Source organism: Ruditapes philippinarum, unplaced genomic scaffold (genome assembly GCF_026571515.1).
Source record: "Ruditapes philippinarum isolate M1 unplaced genomic scaffold, ASM2657151v2 ctg5256_1_1_1_1, whole genome shotgun sequence".
Taxonomy (NCBI): domain Eukaryota; kingdom Metazoa; phylum Mollusca; class Bivalvia; order Venerida; family Veneridae; genus Ruditapes; species Ruditapes philippinarum.
This window is the reverse complement of record NW_026858097.1, coordinates 88726-109064: the sequence shown is the minus strand read 5'-3', so window position 1 is coordinate 109064 and position 20339 is coordinate 88726. Positions and strand designations below refer to the sequence as shown.

General features: G+C 30.1%; 2 protein-coding genes across 2 annotated transcripts in view; both read right to left on the bottom strand.

The window, feature by feature from the left end:
- Positions 1–6566: 6566 nt before the first annotated feature.
- Positions 6567–20339, bottom strand: part of LOC132752092 (complement C1q tumor necrosis factor-related protein 5-like) — a 30361-nt gene continuing 16588 nt past the window's right edge. The window contains exon 3 of the mRNA XM_060742368.1: positions 6567–7187. Within this exon, the coding sequence (XP_060598351.1) occupies positions 6772–7187 (416 nt within the window). The 3' untranslated portion in view covers positions 6567–6771. The remainder of the gene's footprint in view (positions 7188–20339) is intronic.
- Positions 12904–19314, bottom strand: LOC132752084 (uncharacterized). Its single transcript, XM_060742359.1, has 7 exons — positions 18593–19314; positions 17984–18276; positions 17120–17889; positions 16640–16828; positions 15978–16107; positions 15090–15212; positions 12904–14201 (listed from the first exon to the last, which is right to left on the bottom strand). The coding sequence occupies exons 1-6, from the start codon at positions 19312–19314 to the stop codon at positions 15091–15093; spliced, it is 2226 nt and encodes a 741-aa protein (XP_060598342.1). The 3' UTR covers positions 12904–14201; position 15090.

Here is a 20339-nt window from a genome sequence, read left to right as displayed (position 1 = left end):
TATGCTGTAAGTTATGTGAATTTCATGTAAAATAACTGTTTTATTATACCTTCTCTCCTTTTTATTTCATCGCCTCTCTTTATCATCTCATCCGTTATGTTTCCTCTTATGTCTACAAACATGTCCGTAAAATCAGAAACTGCTCGTTTAATGTCACCTAATGTACGGATGATATTATCCTCAGTTTTCTTAATTTCATTCACCGTTGTTTCAACCTGAATTTTAGTGTTGTTCTTCATATGCAAACATACAGGCTCTCTAGCCTCAAAAATATAACTTTATATTCTAACGATAAAAACAAACACAAATAATAATGAAAACCTCATTTTGATGAGAACAGTTGCAACATAAAATTTAAGAAGCTTTCTGAATGAACCCTTGAGAGAAACTGTTTTATTTATTTGACAAAATATATTTGTATGAATATGAGGCCTGTATATGCATATTTAAGCACAAATGCATGGAGATCAAAACTGAAGAAACATTAATAGGTATCACAGTGCATTTGATAATTTATATCACAATAACTTTTCCCAAATAAAATTTCATCACTCGAGTCATGCAGCACATCAAAATAAATAGCCATAATTAGATATTTATTATCAAAGTTCTTTCATATTTTAGTTTTGGTGAAAAAAAAACAACAGTTCTGTATTGTTTTTTTCCAAACTAAGTATTTCGTTCATTTAAAACTGTACGATACAATTTTCAAGAATTGCTACGAGCTTCTGTAAAGTCTTTGTAAGTAGCAAAGCGTTAGAGTATGTGATAAATTGAGACATAATTAGATTGTACATTTTAGTCCATTATTGTTGTGTGGTATTATTGCTACAATTATTAACAATGTTTAAATAAACCATATTGGCATCTAATGAAAACATTTCATCCGTGTATGAACATCACAAAACGGAACCTTGTCTTCCATTTGTCTGCTATCGGAACACACCTCTGTTTATATATAATATGCAGACTGTATTTTAGTTTATAACTGTTTATTGACGTATATTATTATTTTCCTGTCATTATTAAAGGATTTAATGTGGTTTTTTTTTTTTTCATAAAGGTCATTTATAAAATTATTTATTTACACCTTTATCCTTTTTTATTATAAAGTTAACTAGTTTTTGAATGAAAGTTCAAACGGATCCATAAGAATGATTAGAACTGACAAATAAAATTTGAATACCACTTTTCAAATTTCAATCCCCTCTGCCCGAACCTTTTTAAAGAAAGCCTGTATGTTTGAAAAGTTAAATGATACCTACCCTAATTGTTATTTTATTAGTTCGTCATGATTACTAGGCCTAGATTGTCAAGTTTTGTCTTCATCTTAAAGGATTTGCCACGGTTTCATGGGAAATTCTTTTTGGCTAAAGTTTCAATTATTTAATCTTTGTACATAGTTCAAGAATAAATTGTTTAAAGACCTGTAAGGATATAGCCAGTTCAGTGAATGCCGTGAGTTAATCTCAAATTGTGATGTGCGAATGGGTAACTACGTAATTATTTTTTACAGTATATTCTTTACATTAATAGAAAAATCAAACGTTTGTTTGTTTGCTGCGGAATAATTTGCATTACAATATACGTCAATTTTTTCTTTCTCTCTCTCTTAACACTGTTAGGGTGTTTTTAGTTGGCATATATATTTGCTCATTACTTAAAGACACATTATGCTTTTGAAATATATAAATATTTATCCCTTTAGATACGGAACACACGAATTTGAGGGGGTTAGAATAATGATTTAAGAGTTTGTTACAGGGTTGTGAACAAAAAGGAATGAGAGCTGAATGAGAACTAATTTGTCACAAAATGTACATAAAGTTGTATTTCAACTTCAAAACAAAATACATAATCACTATCTATGTACAAATTGCCAGAAAGCAAAAGAAGTGTTTCGTTTCTATGAGCTGATCCCTTTATGTCGGGATTCTAAAAGTATAACATGATATAGAATTTTCCTTAAATTTCCATAAATCATTGGTGATGTTTAGGAAATTTTCAGTGCATAGTTGTAGCTGGTGGTTAAATTTGTTTTCGCCTCAGAGTTACCAATAGAAACATAATTTTAAGGCTGTTCCAGTGGGTTGAATAAAAAATCTGGCGTTTAATTTAAAGTGTGTAGAAACATTTTGAGAACAACGAATTTTAAAAACGTTGTTAAAACTTTGTTTGTTTATTTCATTTCACTCTATATTTTTCAAGCGAAATACAAAGTATCAATAGTGAAATAAATGTGAAAATTTTAACTCCTTTGCGACATTGAAATGGCGTTCTTGATTTGATTGTTTTTGCACGTGCTTTTTGACGCAACATTGTGACGTCACGTAAACAACACTTTTAACGTCTGTAGAGCGTTAACGACTGAATGAATGATTTTGGTGTTCGGATTCACTTTCTTAGGTAGACCATTTTCTGTCATTCTAGATAGTTTTCACAACAATATTCGACAGAAAAAAATGTTTTTATTTCTATTAATTATCAAACATTAATTAATTAAGAATAATATACAATCAAAATAGATGTCCTGATTATAAGTTACAGTGTTTTATACACCTCAATAAGAAAGTTAGACTGTTTTTGTATAAACGCACTTAATTATATACACTTAAACAGACTTCACAGAATGTGATAACTATTGCAAAAGTTTGTATTTTACATTTCCGGCTTATAATGAGGAACGGGGATTGAGGATCGATGACAAGTTATATAAAGGAATAATCTCAAAATAATCTTACATTTTATAATAAACACGGTTTCTCACAAGCATTGCAAGCGATTATTTGTGTTTGTATTACGTGTAATTGCCCTGAATAATATAATTCCTGTGGCTCTACTTCCATCAATAGCACTGACCGCCATATTTACTCGCATTTGTTTAATGAGTATTTCAAATAAAAACATGAAATTAAAGCCCGGATCACGTCTTTCAATGACGATACACTTATACCTTAACGTAACTCGAAGAACTTGTATTTGCATATGAAATACTTTTTTGCCACTTCAGTGAGAATCGTGGTGGGATTATAAGCAAGCAAAATTCCTACCGAAATAAATTAATCAGATTTTAAGTAAGCATGATTAGGAGAAACGATGAAACTACATTAAGTATTTATATCATAAATCAGTTACCCTACATCTGCACCATTCTTAATATATTTTGACATCGTTTAAAAAATAGCTTTCAAACCTAGGTAAATTGCAATTAAATCATTGTCTATTTTACTGACGCATTATGCTAATGTGTTTTTAATATTTCATATATAATTTATAAAGCTTTTAGTAGACAATCTTATTCGACTGAAGAAGGTTATTAGTTCAAGCCACATGATACCAAACACATGAAAAATGGTGCTGACAGCTTCTGGTTTGGCGCTCAGCGTTGAAATAGCAGTGAATAATGTTTAATATATCGAAGGCAAACAATAGCCCACCTATATTTGATGTAAGAAATAAGATTGTGCACTGTTAAGAGAACCTGTTTAGATCCTACAATAGACGGACTATCAGTATATGAATAAAAAGTATTGAAATATCTTGAAAAAAGTGATCCCTCGGAAGCATTAAAACAGCAAAAGAAATCATGAAAACTGCAGACTCGGTTTGATTGGGTTGTACATGATGGATAATAAAAAGTGCAACAACCCTTACTCCCCTAGCACTGGATTAAGCGGGACTCAAATCTCAACACTTAAAGGTGCTAGACTAAATTATCTTACAGGACCAGAAACATATAGCAACACTGAAGTGAAGTACGGGGCTCCTTTTTTACGGCTGCCACGCAGCACTGGACACCTGCTGCTTTGATGCATAATTCCGATTCAGTAACTCACTCCATTTCAATTTCACATTTCAATATTTTCAAAATATTGTCAGCGCTATAGGCCGTACAACGTCTTAATTGAAAGACGTCTTTTGAGTCAAGGATTTATTGACGAAACAAAACACATTTAGGTGCAGTCCCTATGGAAAGACCGGGAATCTAAACCAAGGGCAAGCTTAAGCGGCTCACATGCATCAGTCATTGCTAGGTCAAGCTTCGATAAATCTTAACAGATGTATAAATGGCCAAATGAGGGCCAACATGGACAGCTGACCAGCAGCTAAGCTCGGGCCTAGTCCGGAGACAGCTCGAACCCGAACCAGTCCAACGTGAACTGTACAATGCAGGCCGTAGTCAAGACGTCAAGATATCCGTGCTCAAGCTGTCAAACGTTTTGACATCATCAAAGGAAGAAACTATTGATGTACGTCAGTGCACTAGACAAAACAACCGTCAACGCAAACGACCACTGGCTGAACATATGCGAAAAGTTCTAAATTTATTTAAGGAACTTCGTTTCAGTTCGTCTAGCGATTACTAAAATGATAATTATGATGTAAGCAAAGAACACAGTAAGATATCATGGCTTTATTTCAAGTGTTCATATTATGTGTTGAGATGACCCCTCAATATTAACGTAACTGTTCTTCGATAATCGTTCCCTACATTGTGTCGCAAATGTCTATTAGTACTGTACTTTTACAGTTACAGTTTCGAAAATAAGCTCAACAGGTTGACTAATGTATTGTAACGGGTAGTGCACAGTGAAGCTATAACGGTAAAAGTTTGGTACCTACGGATACTCTGGATAAAAAGTCACATGTCCCGAGTTCCGGAGAACATCTATTGTTTCAGTGATGTTAAACGAATCGTCCATAACAGAGAGGTTTAGAAACGGTATATTGGCCCTTAAAATGATCGGTATATATGGTTGAACAGAATATATATAGATTTCGCCCCTCAAACAACGAAAAAGACGGAAAATATTTCCTCTTACAGTGCGCCATATAGAACAAATATTTTTAGGAACATAGACTTTGTTGACTTGCAGACGATTGCAAATTAAAATATTTAATTTGTGAATTTTGTATAAGATGTGCTAAATTTGTTGTAAGTGATTATCTCCACAGACGTTCTGTTATGTACTCTAATTGAACCAAATACTATTCACTTATGAAAGACGAACTAAATTTTATACGATATGATAAGACTGTAATATAATCTAGATTTATTCATGTCTTGACTGTAAATTGCCATATATACTATTTACAATTACTGTGAAAGTTTTATTACTATTAAAGATAATGTTATCAAAATACGTGTATTCCTTTGTAATATTAGACAGAAAAACACTCGTCCTTTATTAAATTTATTCCATTTAAATTATTGTAGGATTACACATGAAAGGTGTGTAATAATTAGCTGAATCATTTTACATGAACAACTAGAATCTTTAAAATGAAGACTTTATTCTTTCTTACCTTTTTATGCATTTCGCTTCTTAAAGATGTTGATATTAATGATTCGGTGACAGCTTTATTCAAATGCTATAATATATCCACAAGAAAATAATGTAAAACATACTCGTTAAACTTTAATCAAGAATCAAGAATCATAACTCTAATTCACTAATCGCTCTTCTTAAGTTTGTCAGTGATATACAAATTTACACAAATGGTTTTAAAAACAATCTATAATATGTATGTAATGACTATAGAATTATATGATTTTTGATGGCGAATAGGCCCATTGGACGGGTGTTATGTTTTTTTCTTGTAGATATGTATTGTAACAGATATGCACATGTCACGAAAATAAAATATTTACTTACTTATTTACTTATAAATATACAAATTTGTAGCGAATACGAAAATTATTTTATCATTAATGTATTAATACGAAATGATATAGAGGATATTGAGTGAGTGTACGTTCAATACTGATTTTTTTTAAACTTTGAGCGAGACTCTTTTGGGGATAGTATCATTATTTCAAAGCGTTCAAAAGATTTGTTTATGAAGCTTTACGATTATATTATTCTATTTATTACACACAGAAAAAAAGAATATTTCTTTGATTATACTCTTGAGGCATAAAGATGACATTTAGCGCGTCTTTACTATGTCTGTATAAAGTAAAGTAAAAAATCAGTAAACTAATTTTAACGTATTTAATTTATTTTGAAGAAATGAAGTCAATTATTGTTATTGATCATACATTATTAAAGGGAAGTAATGCACAAATATTTGTTATGTAAAGTTACTTAGGTTATTTGCCTTCATTTGTAACAATCACTTTTCATTAAAACTTCAAATTTCTTTTTGTGTATTGTATTGATAGTCATTACCAAATTTCTTAAATTTGGAAAATGTATTGTAGATAGACAAATTCTTTGGCATTAGAGGAGATGTACATGTATTTGAATTCTCTTTACTTGATTTTCTGTCTCATTAAACATTCTCACTATCATAAAACCAAAATATTTTAGTTATATATCATGATATGTTCATGTCTGTAGTACCCATACAATATATGCTGACGTAGGTATATGTATCATGTTACATAGCCACTCTGTATCAGCCTCTTAAATACCAAGTAGTGTACAATAGTCGCTCGTGGTGAATAAACGTACACTGTCTTGTTTTCTGGGTTTTTTTACCCCAGGGACATGAAACCGATATAACAATGTCATTTATGTATTATATGATGTCTTTGTCTATGTATCTAATATGAGCTTGTTATTCCTAAACCAAGTAATTAAATTGCTGTTTTGTTCTATTATGTGTTGTATAACGCAAACGACCTCAGTACAGCAGTAAAAAAACCATTTTCAATGAGTCACAAAAGCGCCCATGGTATGTGATTATTATTTTTCAAATGAACAAAAATATAAATTTCCAAACTATTCGTAAAAAAATGCATGTTCTTCATTACAATTTATTCATTCAGTTATTGACAAGTACTCCACTAAATGTGTTAATCGTTATTGCGTCTTGATATAGCTGGCGGTTAGAACTTGACGATGTTGATTTGACCCAAACTTTTTCTCCTGGTTTTACTCTGACTATTGCTCCAAAAGTACTGCAGGTGTAATAATCCTCATCATAGTTTGAACTTGCTGCAATAACGTTATCTTCCAACACAAGACCAATAAAGGCATATTTCTTATTAAAAGCACATGTATGCACAGAAAACTGATAGAGTCCTCCAACAGGTGCTGTAAATAACCCTGTAGAAGTGTCGTAACCTGTTCCCTCGTTAATCACACTTTTCGTAAATATAATAATCTCATTTGTAGTATCAAGAACCAAATCTGTCACGTGATGTGCATGGAAAGCGATCGGAGGTCGTTCAAGTTTTCCTGAGTATAGAACATTGTGAAGTAAGTACATGTTTTTTTACAATTGTTTCGTTATGGTTTTATATTTAGTTTGTATATCTGGTTATTAAAAATATTTTAATGCGTATCAATAGACGATGGTTAAATATAAAGAAAAGCCAGACTTCCTGACTTTAATTTGGAATTCAATTTTAAGAATTAGCGTTTGGGGAATATGTTATGGATATCTGTGTAAAACATGATATTTAAGAGCTATAATAGAAACATGTCTGTAAAATAAAGATGATTACATGTATTCAAAATAAGTATATAAACAATCAGTGTATAGTTACATCAGCGGGTTAGTTGAACAAGTTCTTAATATTTATTTTATAATAGTACGTAAATGCACTTTAAAACAACCAATTGAATATCATATAATTAAATAAAAATTTATTGAAACACAGTTTTGAAAAGTTATCATTACGTGAGAAAAAATACCTTGAAGTTGTAAAAGTTCCTCTTCTTTAGCTTTCATGTCATCCGTGAGGTTTGTTCTTGTCTCCTCAAATAATTTCTTGAACGATTCTGTAAGAATATATCAAAGTTAAATAACTAATTATTACCAAAGTTCAATAAGTTCACCGAAACCTTATTTTACATAGCCATTAGAGTTACTTCTAAAATAAAACTTTAGTGAAGAAAAACAACTTAAATTCTTATGTACATTCTTATTTTCCTCGCTCACATTCTATAATCAAATTTCAAATAATTTTCTTTCCTAATTTCTATTGGCTGATGCGGTAGTCATTTTCTGATGTAATTCAATATAAAACGAATATAGAAAAAGTCAGGGTATCAGTTCACTAATAAAAAAATGAATGTGATGATTAAGCGTTTTCCTTCCTTGTTTGTTTTGGTAAATTCAACATAAATGGTCACTGTAATTCATGTTTTGTATAGATCATATACCAAAAACCATAAATATCGCAAATGTAGATATAAATTTAAAAATGCAGCAGTGTTCTTTGACACATGGCAAAACAGGACAGACGGGTAACAATTAACTGATGTCCTTTTATAAATTTTATATACCTTCATGTTCGTACTAGCATATTGTTTAGCACGAGGCTGTTAATTATCAATTATTTTCATGAAAATTTGCATGTGAAAATTTACCATTTTCACTGTTGTTACTTTTAAACACGCTTTTCCTTTTCACTTCCGTTTATTAATTTATTTATTTATTTATTTATTTATTATTTATTTATTCATTTATTTCTTACTTTTGCTAATAACAATATATTTTTACGATGCGTTTTAAACGAGACGGATTAAGCAAACTGAAAATAGATTATCAGCATGCGGCAATAAAAGTTATGCCATATTCTACTGTAAACAAACATAGAATTAAGTAAATACGTCAGAATTGTAACCGGTGTATGAAATGGCTTCTTTATTTAAAGCTTATAATTCTTTAGGTTATTAATGTTTCCATGCTTTTGTCATATTTACTGTTTTGTTCCAAAATTTCAGTTTTCATAAAAGTCTATGGGAACTAAAGTTATATTTGTTCTGACTAAAGCAAACTATCGATATAATTTAATTGCAAAGTATAATTTCATGTTTCGCATTGGCATCAATGTGTAATTTCAGTAAACATAAATCATTTTCTTAAACCATGTAGATTGATGTTTAAAATTTTTACCTTTCTTGTTTATTCCCCCCCCCCGTAAACCTTTTTTTATCTTTTCCTTTAAAAAAACATTTCATTTGTTATGTTCTCCTTCATGTCTGCAAACATGTCCGTAAAATCAGCAACTGCTCGTTTAGTGTCACCTAATAACCTGATGACATTATCCTCAGTTTTCTTAATTTCATTCACCATTGTCTCTACCTTAATTTCAGTCCTTATCATTTTCTCTAAAAGCTGTTCTTCATATGCAAATTTAGAACATACAGGTTCTTTAGCCTCCAAGAAATGAGAGCTATACATTCCAAAGATTATTACAAATGCAACTAACGGTATGAAAGTCATTTTAAATAAGGTACTACGAAATATTTAAAAACACTCTGAATCTCAAACCGTTATTAAAACTGTTGCGCTTTATAAAAGGGAAATCTGCCGACTCTTTTGTAAAGAGGCCCATACGAAAACATTTAATTAAGGTTCTTTAGCACTTAGAATCAGGGAACTTTTAACAAACTTCAAAACAATAGCTTAATTTTTTTGTGTCGGCAACATAGAAAAAATTCGTTCTGTAAGAAATGTTATTAAATAAATGATAGAATAGCATAATATCTCAATTATCATAATATAAGATTACCGAGCTGTTTTTCTCCGCATAAATGGTATTGCACGGTCGTGAAATCATTTGCGCTATACAAATATAGAGTAAAGGTGCGCTAAATGATAGCGTAATACTATAAACGTGTTAATGAAAATTGCACATTTTAATTGTTAACAGTTATTATTTTCGGTATGATGTAAATTGAATATTATATGCGTGTAGCTTCATTACAAAATGTATTGACCTTGTTGAATAAAATAAAATTATAAATTTATTCAATTCATTTAATGAATTCAGTATTGGAACTGTGTTGCTTGGTTGTGTTCGGGGACTCGTCCAAAGCCGCCTTTCATTGTTGATCTTGTTCATCATCTTTTGAACTTACATAGAATATCCTCTATTTATTGTAAGAAACAAACATTCATTGCATAAAACATATTCTTGATGACAAATTAATTCATATGAAGGTCGCAGCCTTCGCTATAAATGTACGTATATAAAGAAAATACATATTATGTGTCATTTATCAAAATAAATTATTTTATGTTCGTCCATACATTCTTTCATTTTTTCAATACCTTCAATATTTCATGACAACAAAACAAACGGCTTGGACTTCGATCAATGAATTCCAACCAACAGGAACTTGTGAGCAGTAACGCGTTTTAGAGTGGATTTTTGTGGGTTTTTTTTATAGACTTTTATAATATAAAAAATATTCATATTGCATTTGCATTATTGCTTATAATGCCAACTCATCACATGGTTAAAATTCGATTATGCAAAGACGGTACAATAAGAGAGAATAGGTTCACATGTCTTGAAACGTGATGTCTACATTAAATTACAACAGTTAACCGATAAAACATTTTTTACATTTGAAATAAGTTATACTTTGGCAACAAAAAACGACTGTTATGCGTGCGTTTATTTTGTTGAATGATGTTCTTACAAAGTATCCATAACTTTGTTACTATCTCTGAATTCGATCTACCAAACCCTTATTTTTTGATTATTTGATATTCATTAATAATAATATAATAGAGCTTATCGAGATTTACTTGAATTTCAATAATCTCCACATATTACAATGAAATTAATGAATAACATGTCATTTGTAAAAACTATTAAGTAATGTAATGATATTTTTTATAAGTAAAGTAACACCATTCCCGGACCTTCTTTCAAATAGAAAACGTAAATAATATAATTAATTGTTTATAACATTTTATCTAAATTATCTAAATCATTATATTGTTTGATTATAAGAAATGTTTCTTAGTGGTTCTCGCATTAAATAAATGATAAGTTTTCTCATATTTAACGAGACACTCTGATAAAGACATTAAGGTGACAATAGGTGCCGTTATACTGCAATGATAAAACCGTTAACAATTAGATGTATCAATTAAGAACGCTATTACTTAAAACACGGTGACACAGAGGGGAGATGTGTGTATGTCTTTGTGTTATTTATCTTGTGGGCAGGAGATACTATATCGTGCGCACGAATAACTTAGTCGTGTACACGTGATTATTAAGTCCTGCACACGAGTTACTAATTCCTGCGCATAAGTTACTAAACAAGTCTCGGGCATAATCTTTGGGGAATTTAATGTTCGGAAATCTTATAAAACGATTTCTGTAATGATAGAGTCTGTACAACCGAGGGGTCTGCAATTGTCACTTATGTGCTTTGTTGTTATTGCTCTCGAGAAATATCTCTTTTTCCAGATTTCGATACATATAAACTACATAATGAAGTATCGAATCAGCTCATATAGATCTTATTTCGGCTGTTCTAGTCTATATATCTCTTACGTAACCTTTATGTGATGAACCTTATTTATGATATTATTTTTATTTCCTTTCACAAAGACACTTAATTTAAAATCCTTGTCCAATCAAAGGAATGCGCCTTGCGTTTTAGTCCCTTAGTGGGTAGTACTTTTAACAAAAGTGCTTAGTACTCCGATAATTTTCGTTTTACAAAACTTTGTTTTGATTATCAATTTTAAACTTTTACAATTATTTAATGATGTCTGCACGGTAATATTATTTATACTTTATCAAAGAAATAATGACATATTCAGAGAATCTTTGAGATCTGTGTTTTTAAGCGTATGCATATATGCATGACTCACAGTCCGATAGTTCAAGGTTCTAGTTCTGATTTATAACAAAGCAAGACGAAAACCCACACAGTGTCATATTACAAAACAGGAAAAGTTGGCATATCTCTTCATTCTAGCAGAATAAAAAGAATAGATAAAATATTGAGCGTAGGAGTATATTTTCTTGCTTCATCTGGTTTATTGTCGTCATGTCTGCGTTTTCCTTTTGATGTAAAAAATGTATCTGTTGAATCGGCTAATATAAAATGGGAAGCGTGTTAGAATGATATTTAATGTATTTAGCGGGTTTATTCAGTGATTAAACGAATTTTCATATTTTCATTTATACATCTTTTGTTTAAATGATATAAAGGTAAATCAGAAAATGTTTATTAACATTGTCTTGTGTGTACTTAATCCAAATTCACGGGTATCAAATTTTGAATATGTTAGAGAAAAAATAGCATGTAAAATGTCTGCCAGATCCCGTAGCTGTTGGTAATAATGTTATAACGATGAAAACTACTGTTATTGTTAAGGTGATTTACTCACTAAACCGTGAGTAAATCAATTATTTTCTATTCTCAAATACTTCTAAACAACAAAAACAACAACAAACATTATAGGTTTAGGTCGTTGTATTTGACAGAATTATCACATATCAAGATCAATAATTTCCCTAGTCTATTGCAAAAAAACATCTGCTGAAAAGAGGGCTGTCTCGAATTTCGGCGGAGTCATGATGAAATCAACTGCAAATATCTGAAACTAAGAAAAGACTGTAAAAATAAAACAGAACATAAAAAGGGTGGGTGGGACAGGAATATGTATGCTTTCTTCTGTCATTTTACGAAATGTATTCTGTCAAATACAGACCTCGAGTGACGCTTTTACACATATACTCCCTTATATACAGTACACGCACGTGAAAATCGTTCAAAATGATAAAGGAATGTGCAACAGAGTAAATCGAATTAACGTAAAATCATAAATATTTGCTATAGATATAACAGATACCATAAACTGCGTATTGTTCGAAACGAAAATAATTTCATTTACTCACTAAACCGTGAGTAAATCAATTATTTTCTATTCTCAAATACTTCTAAACAACAAAAACAACAACGAACATTATAGGTTTAGGTCGTTGTATTTGACAGAATTATCGAGCAAACAAAGAGAGAGAAAAATATATAGAAAAACAGCTCCATAAAGAAAACACTATTGAAGAAAATCACAATACATTTCAACTATTAAATTAAAAAAATAAATTTATAACTACATTAATTTAAAGACCAACAAAAGAAAAACAGAATAAACTTTACTCGCCTTAATGAAAATTCTTTGTCTTAAGGGTTTATCAATTTACTAATTTAACTGAAAGTGGGTGGGGTACATGATATTAAGTTTTTATGCAACAATGCCTTAATTTCTACAGTAAAACATTATTCACTACAATAAACAATAATAACAATACAATTGGTAGTAAAATTGAAGAAATAAATCAATGAAAACACTATGAAAACATAAAAATTCTAACCTTCAAAACATTTGTTTGTTGTGATATCAAAGTTTCTGTTTGCAAATAATTCCTTATTTATTTTTTACAAAAGATAAAGTCCACTGCTTGTTTTATGATGTCTTGAAAAAATTTCAAAATAAATCCATTGCAAAAGATGATAAAATGATATTTTTTTCCATCAATTAAATGACATTTCTTATAAAAACATTTGTTTACAAAGTAGTTCTCATTCAAAGTATGGTGTACAAGCTATGCCATAATTAAGTTTGATCAAAGTTAGCTCCCTTTTTTAATTTCAATAACTGGCAATTTCAATTATTCTTATTGCCTACAACAATAATTACTATAAAATCTAAAGAAGTTTAAAATAATATATATATATGTAACTTTCACACAGTTAAATAAACAAAATAAAGAATATTAGACTGATTGATATTTTTTACATGTTTAATTAATCTTTAATAAAAAATTTTTTTTTAAATTTTAATACAAATGTTAAAGAAATTGTTATCCATTCCTATGCAAACTGATACTTTAATCAAGAAAGAGTGAAAATTAAAAAAAATTATATACATGTGCATTTAACATTTCCTTGTACATATTAATCATAAATATAAATCAATATATTTTGGTACCTGTCTTCTAACTATAACTGCTGTACTGAAATTCTCAAATGTAGCAAATTGATCCCAAAAAAACTGCCTGCTATCAGTCAAAGGTGCTTTCTTCTTTTCACAGGATATAATTCAATTCTGCTCTGAAGTATGTCTTGCACACATTTCAATCCTCTTTATTTTTCAAAACAATGATGTATGTATAACAATTCTTAACTGGTAATAACACTTACACAATGACTTTTTGCACTTTGATAGTAATATCACTACATTAATCTTCCTGAAAGCACAACATTTCATGAATTTGAATTCAATGAATACACAGTCTGTTCCCTTTGATCCTAAATAACAATCTACACATCAGTAGGCACTAGTCGACTTGATGTAATATTCAAGTTTCACAATTTCTTCAACATCAAACAATTTTTTGATATCTGTCATACTTTGAAGGTAAATATCAAATAACAGAATGTTATAAAAAATGACAAATGTTGAAACTCAAATATGTGGCCAACCTGTAAAAAGAAGAAAAAAATTTCTTTACTATTTACTGTCATGCATACATAATGTACGTAATTAAATTTATAACATAATGACATAAATATGAATTTGTTTATTTACTGGGCAGTGTAAAATTCATATGACAAATTTCTAGCTTTAATGATGGACGAAGACAAAAAGTGCCCATTTGTATATTCATTCATTGTGAACATGGCACCTGAAAACAACGTCTATCCCCTTACTTATTGAATTGCTTTCTTTAACATAAAATAATTTAGTCTATGTCAAAATAAAACTCCAAGCCTTTATTTTATTGTAATGGAAGGTTTTAAAGGTTATAGAAGCACTCATTAATTTCATTACAATGCCTATCACATATTTGTGAATGTTAAAAAGTTTAAAATGGCTATATATTCACAATCTTAAAATATAACATTCAACCTTATCATATACTTAATTGCTAACATTGTTATTATATATAAATTTATTAATATATGACATACAAACAGATACAATATGGACAATATATGATAGATGCTTTTAATTATGATCACCGGAATTTTAGCATAATTTATCAATATGTGAAGATTTTCAGGAATTATGAAAGTTAAATGTTATTCTAATTAAAAAAATAACGTAGTTAACATGTAATTAATTTTACTTTTAATGCCACATTTCTCATAAAGAACCTAAGGCTGACAAGAATTTTGTGTTTAATTATTTAGTTAAATAACAATATGTTTTCAATGTCATTGTTTATCAACAGATAGTATGTGCCACTAGATCAGCACTTACTTGTTAACAAACTATTTCCTTATTAATACAACATTTTTATGCCTAAAGTTAAATGGGGCTACAACTACCAGTGTGTTTGATTATAAAAACAAGCAACTGATACTCACTCTATATGTCTAAAAACTTTAATGAACCTTCCTGCAAATCAGCAGTCAAACCATCCACTTCGTGGGCAGTTTCTTCACCATTATACAACACCTCATATACAGCTGTTGGATCTCCATCTTTACCTATTTAAAAATTTACCATAATCATCATTTTAAAGGCATTGGTAAACAATGGATTATTTTCTATGAATGCTTAAAATATTGACAAAAAAATATAAAGAAATGGGTATTTTGAAAAATTTATATAAGATGGGCCTTTATCCCTTTTATAATAAGGACATTTAAATACCATATTCCAAAAGAAAATTGTTTGACCCCCCCCCCCCCAAAAAAAAAAAAAAAAAAATTACATGAATTTTTGTCTTGCCAAATTGAAAAATAACTGAATAATAATGCCAAAAATTTAGTACGTGGTAAAGTATAATCAACCTTTATAACAAAATATGTTATTAAAGAAAAAATTGAATTGTTATTGACTACAATTAGTATCTACAGTTATATAATCATTTAATTCTATTTAATATATAATGAAATATCAAATCATTTAACTAACAGTTTCAAACAACATCCATTTTAAATTATTTCATTCTTTTTTGTTATGTATGAAAATAAATAATCTCAAAATAAATAATTTATTGAAATACCTTCAATAACATGCATATTTACTTTAAAATATTGCATTTTATCAAATAATGTTGATTGTTTTCAATGTATAACAATCATGATTTTTACTCATACTTTTCATAAAAATATGCATTTACAATTATGCATAAAGAACAAAACACGCATTTTGTTTTCATTTCAATTTACTCAATCAATTGAATGTTGCATTTAAAAAATATGAAAAGAATGAACACAAATGACCTCAAGTGAGAATGATTAAATTACCTGATAATACATCTAAAACTGTACCACGGTACCACTTTTCTTTCTTCTTCTTATCATCAACAATCCATTTATGAAGGATTTCTCTTCCCAGGAATTTGGTTCGGCTTGACCTTTTTTTCAAAGGCGGAGGCTAATGAAAATGTAATATTGGTAATTATGACAGTTGAACACATAAGAGGAAATATCCATAATTAATTACAGGTTCCAAGTATATAATTGTTTTACTGCTCTCACAGCTTATTATTTAAAGAAAGGCTGAATAATGATAGATTTTGGAAATGGAATGCATTAATATAAATTTATTTTTATGACATAAATATTGTTGAAGTTTGAAAACATTAAATATGAAGTTGGCTCCTTCCTCATAAAGATTCATCATATGTTGACTTATAGTACTGAAACACCTCAATGATCAAGCAACATTATCATGACAGTCTGTCAGAAATCTCCCATATTTTTAAAATATACACATGATGGCTTGAAAAACATATTGTGCTCATCCTTAATATTTCAAATATGTTTTAATTTCAATTTAAAAAGTATAATAAATATTTTTTTATATTTAAAAAAAATGAACAACATTTAAAAATCTCTGTTTAGAGAGTACAAAATCATGTTGCACTACAATACTTTATTTTGGTTTTAAACAAAAAACAAATTACCTGTTTAACTTTCTGTTTCTGTTGACCTGATGGCCCTGCAGTATCTTTGGAAAATGTTGAAGAATTTGTTGCACAAGACTGAGTATCACATTGAACTGAACAACTACTTGAATTTGAATTGTCTGTTGTACTCTTTGGCAATGATTCTGTTAGATTTTTTTCTGGTGCTTTCAAGGACTGATCTGTGTACTGAAATACATGTATATAAATTAAGTTTTATGTTATAATGTTTCACATTGGTTCATATATTTAAATTAGAAACCTAATATATATATTTGTATGTTATGAATTGTAACATACGTTTATAAATGAATAATAGTATGCTCAATTTTATTAAAACATTTAAATGACAATATACATTTAAATGACAATATTCAACCTTTCACCTTAATTAATATTACAGTATGACAATTTAATTTTTTTATTTATTTTTTTTAAACATTTGGAACATCTTATGAATCTTACTGGTATTAAACCTACCCATGGTTTTTCAGGTTGCCTAATGCCAGTGTATGTTCCATATCTTGGAAGTGATAATTCCGGAAGAATAAATTTCATGTAAAAACATTTTAATTTTGGAACCATTTTCCATGTCCATAAGTTTTTATCTCTTTTAATCCTTTCAATATATAAATCATATGGGTTGGTCCTCCTTATAACAAAATCACACCATTCAATTTCAAATATGTTCAGTTGGCCTTGAATTTGAAAGTAATACTCATGTTCTCTTTTTAGTTGTACCTTGTTGTTTGACTGTTGAAGACAAAAAGTTGGTACTTTCCCTATGGCCTGTTTTATCATGTATGTATTTGTCTGTAGCAAATTTTTAATTTCTAAAAGTCCAGTGTCACTTTGGGTTTGAACAATTCCATCTGTTGATGCTGCTAAATATGGATGACTCTTACATATTTTCAATCCAGTTTTAATAACTTCTACATTTCCCTTTTGGTTTCTGTACTCAATTATTGTATTTTGCTCTTGTGTCAAACCTCTAATAGTGTGTATGTTTCCTTGGAATTTACTGTAAAGCATATTTTTTACCAGAGCTGAGGAGACGTTTGTTGATCTTCTGGCCATGACTTTTCCAAAGTTTGAACTTGTCAATCTTATATTCCTTTCTTTTCTCCATGTATCACTTAAAGACTGATCAATTGTATTATTTTGAATATTTAAAATGTCTGTATCTGAAATTTTAACCTTACTTTTTAAGAAATTATCACATAGTTCTTTTAATTTGGACTGGGAAACATCTGGTGAATCGTCTAAATTACTTCCATAATGAAGCTTTCTTTGAATTGTTCACTGCTATGTCTTCTAGTTTTCTTTTTCTTCTTACATTTTTACTATCAGGTTTTGCCTTGTATTTTGATGAAGCATTCAAAAGTTGTGCTTGTCGTCTAACACCACTTAAAAAGAAAACTCCAGCAGGTTCCTTAGTTACATGGTTGAAAGTGGTGGGTGACCATTCAACTCTTTTATTTTTCCTCAACGCACCCCCGTAGCATCGTGCATTCCAAGAACCACGGGAACATCGATTGATAACTTTCCCCCCATCAAACTTTGCTCTAATAGCCATCCAACTTTCACATAAATTTGTGGTGAAATTTCCTATAAGTCTATGACTTTTATCAGCTATTCTGTTTAAAAAAATTTGAACATCTTTAACAAGTTCTTTCAGTTCGGATTTTTGACATTTATTTTTTGATGCATGTCTTGAACTTTCCATTTCTTTTTCAGATGGTAACTTCCAGTACTCATACTGGCTTTCAAAAATGTCATCAAATGATTCATTGTCAAAGTTCAATTCATTATCATTATCATCACCATCATTATCGATTGTATGTTTTACTTTTTTTTTGGCAAAAGTCACTGCATCGGTCATGAAAACCAAGGACATGGTAAACTGAATTAATGATATCTTTTCTCAGTTGCTTTACATTTTGATCTTTGGACCTCATGCGTATAGCACATCTTACGGCTGTTGTTAATCTTAATCTGTTAATTTTTGTTAATTTCCCTTTGCCTTTATAATAGGGTTTTTCAATGACAAGCTTTTCGAGATTTGACCGCAAACATTTGCATGTATGATTAGCACACTCAAGTTTTTCAATTGATGTTCCCCAAACTGGCACCTTTTCCTGCAGTTGTGGGAACACAGAGCTGTCTCCATCAGCAATTATTTTGGTGTACCTTACTCCATGCGATGTTTCTGCTTGCAAGAAACCATTTAAAATAATGTCAGCTTCCATTGCCTGAGAGCTTTCACTCCAATTTTTATAACAATTATGTGATTTAGGTTTGACTGTCTTATTTTTGGCCTGCTTGCAAATAACACATTGCTTATTTCTTACACCAATATACAATAATTTTTTGGTTTCAGCTCCAAAAATGACACCAACTCCACCATAAGCATTGTATGTGTGTTTGCGTGTCCGCTTTGACCACCCACCATCACATATAACAGTGATAGCCGGAATACCATCATGAAAATTACCTTTCTCAATAGCTATTCTCCTCTCCTCAGCTCCGGCCTTTCCCATTTCTTCCTTTAAAGCATCCTCCCACCATTTTCCAATTTGATCTTCCAGACAAGAAAACATATTTGAAGTCAACTGGGGTATGTTCATTGTTGAAAGTTGTTCCCTTATGTCAGTTGCTCCACCACCACTAGCCATAGTTCCCCATACTGCCCTTACATTTATATCATATTGACCGTTTTCTTGTTTTTGGCTTGTATTTAAGCAGAATTCTTGTTTACAGCCTTCACAAATAGCTAGTAGGATACTTAATAATCCACTTTTACATTTCTCAGATCTAAGAATGATTGGGGTTTGCCATTTGCAGCCAATGCTCTTGCTTTTTCACATATGCAACTATGGGTCGATATAACTGCGACATGGTCTTTTAAGTTCTCTAAATTTATTATTCTGTATCCAGATAGAGGTTTTTTGTTTAGAAATAGTTTAAACTTTAGGGAGGTGCTTCCAAGAGACAGTAACTTTGAATGTTTGTCTCGGACGATTGGAATTCTCCGTACAATAAATTTAGTGACTATATTGTTACTTCCAGTCCCTGACTTTTGTCTGACAAGTTGGTATGGTTTATATTTATGATCTGTAGGTTCATTTCTAAACATAAATATTTTCTCCTGTCTTTTCAAAAGGAAAGCTTTCTCCTTTTTTTTTAGCATAACGGCTGTTTCTCCCACAAGGCTGCCCAAACAATCTTTTTCTTACTTTATTACTGTCCTTGTGATAAATACCCATAACTTACACCACAATATTATAGATAGCAATATGAAATGTCTTTCACAGGGTTGATATAAGTTTTTTTTCTTGAAAAATACTCGGTAAAAAGATAACATGGACTTTACTTTCCACCATACTTGTTTACATTGTTCTACTTGATTACATTTTAATTCATTCATGTCTAATGTTTACCATTTTGTTTACAGCCATACTAACCTTACCTGTTGAAATCGCTTGCCGATTTCAACAAATCATTAAATACATATTAAAAAGGATCTTATAAGGTTTAAAACTGCAGCAAAACTTACCTCGATTGTTAATAGTGTAGGCTGCAAAACGGTAAAAATTAATCAAAACATCAGATTGGCAGCATGGGAAAATTTACAGGAAGTAACCAAAGGACATCCACCGACAAATATACACTGAAAAAATAGTCCAAAAATAATATAAAA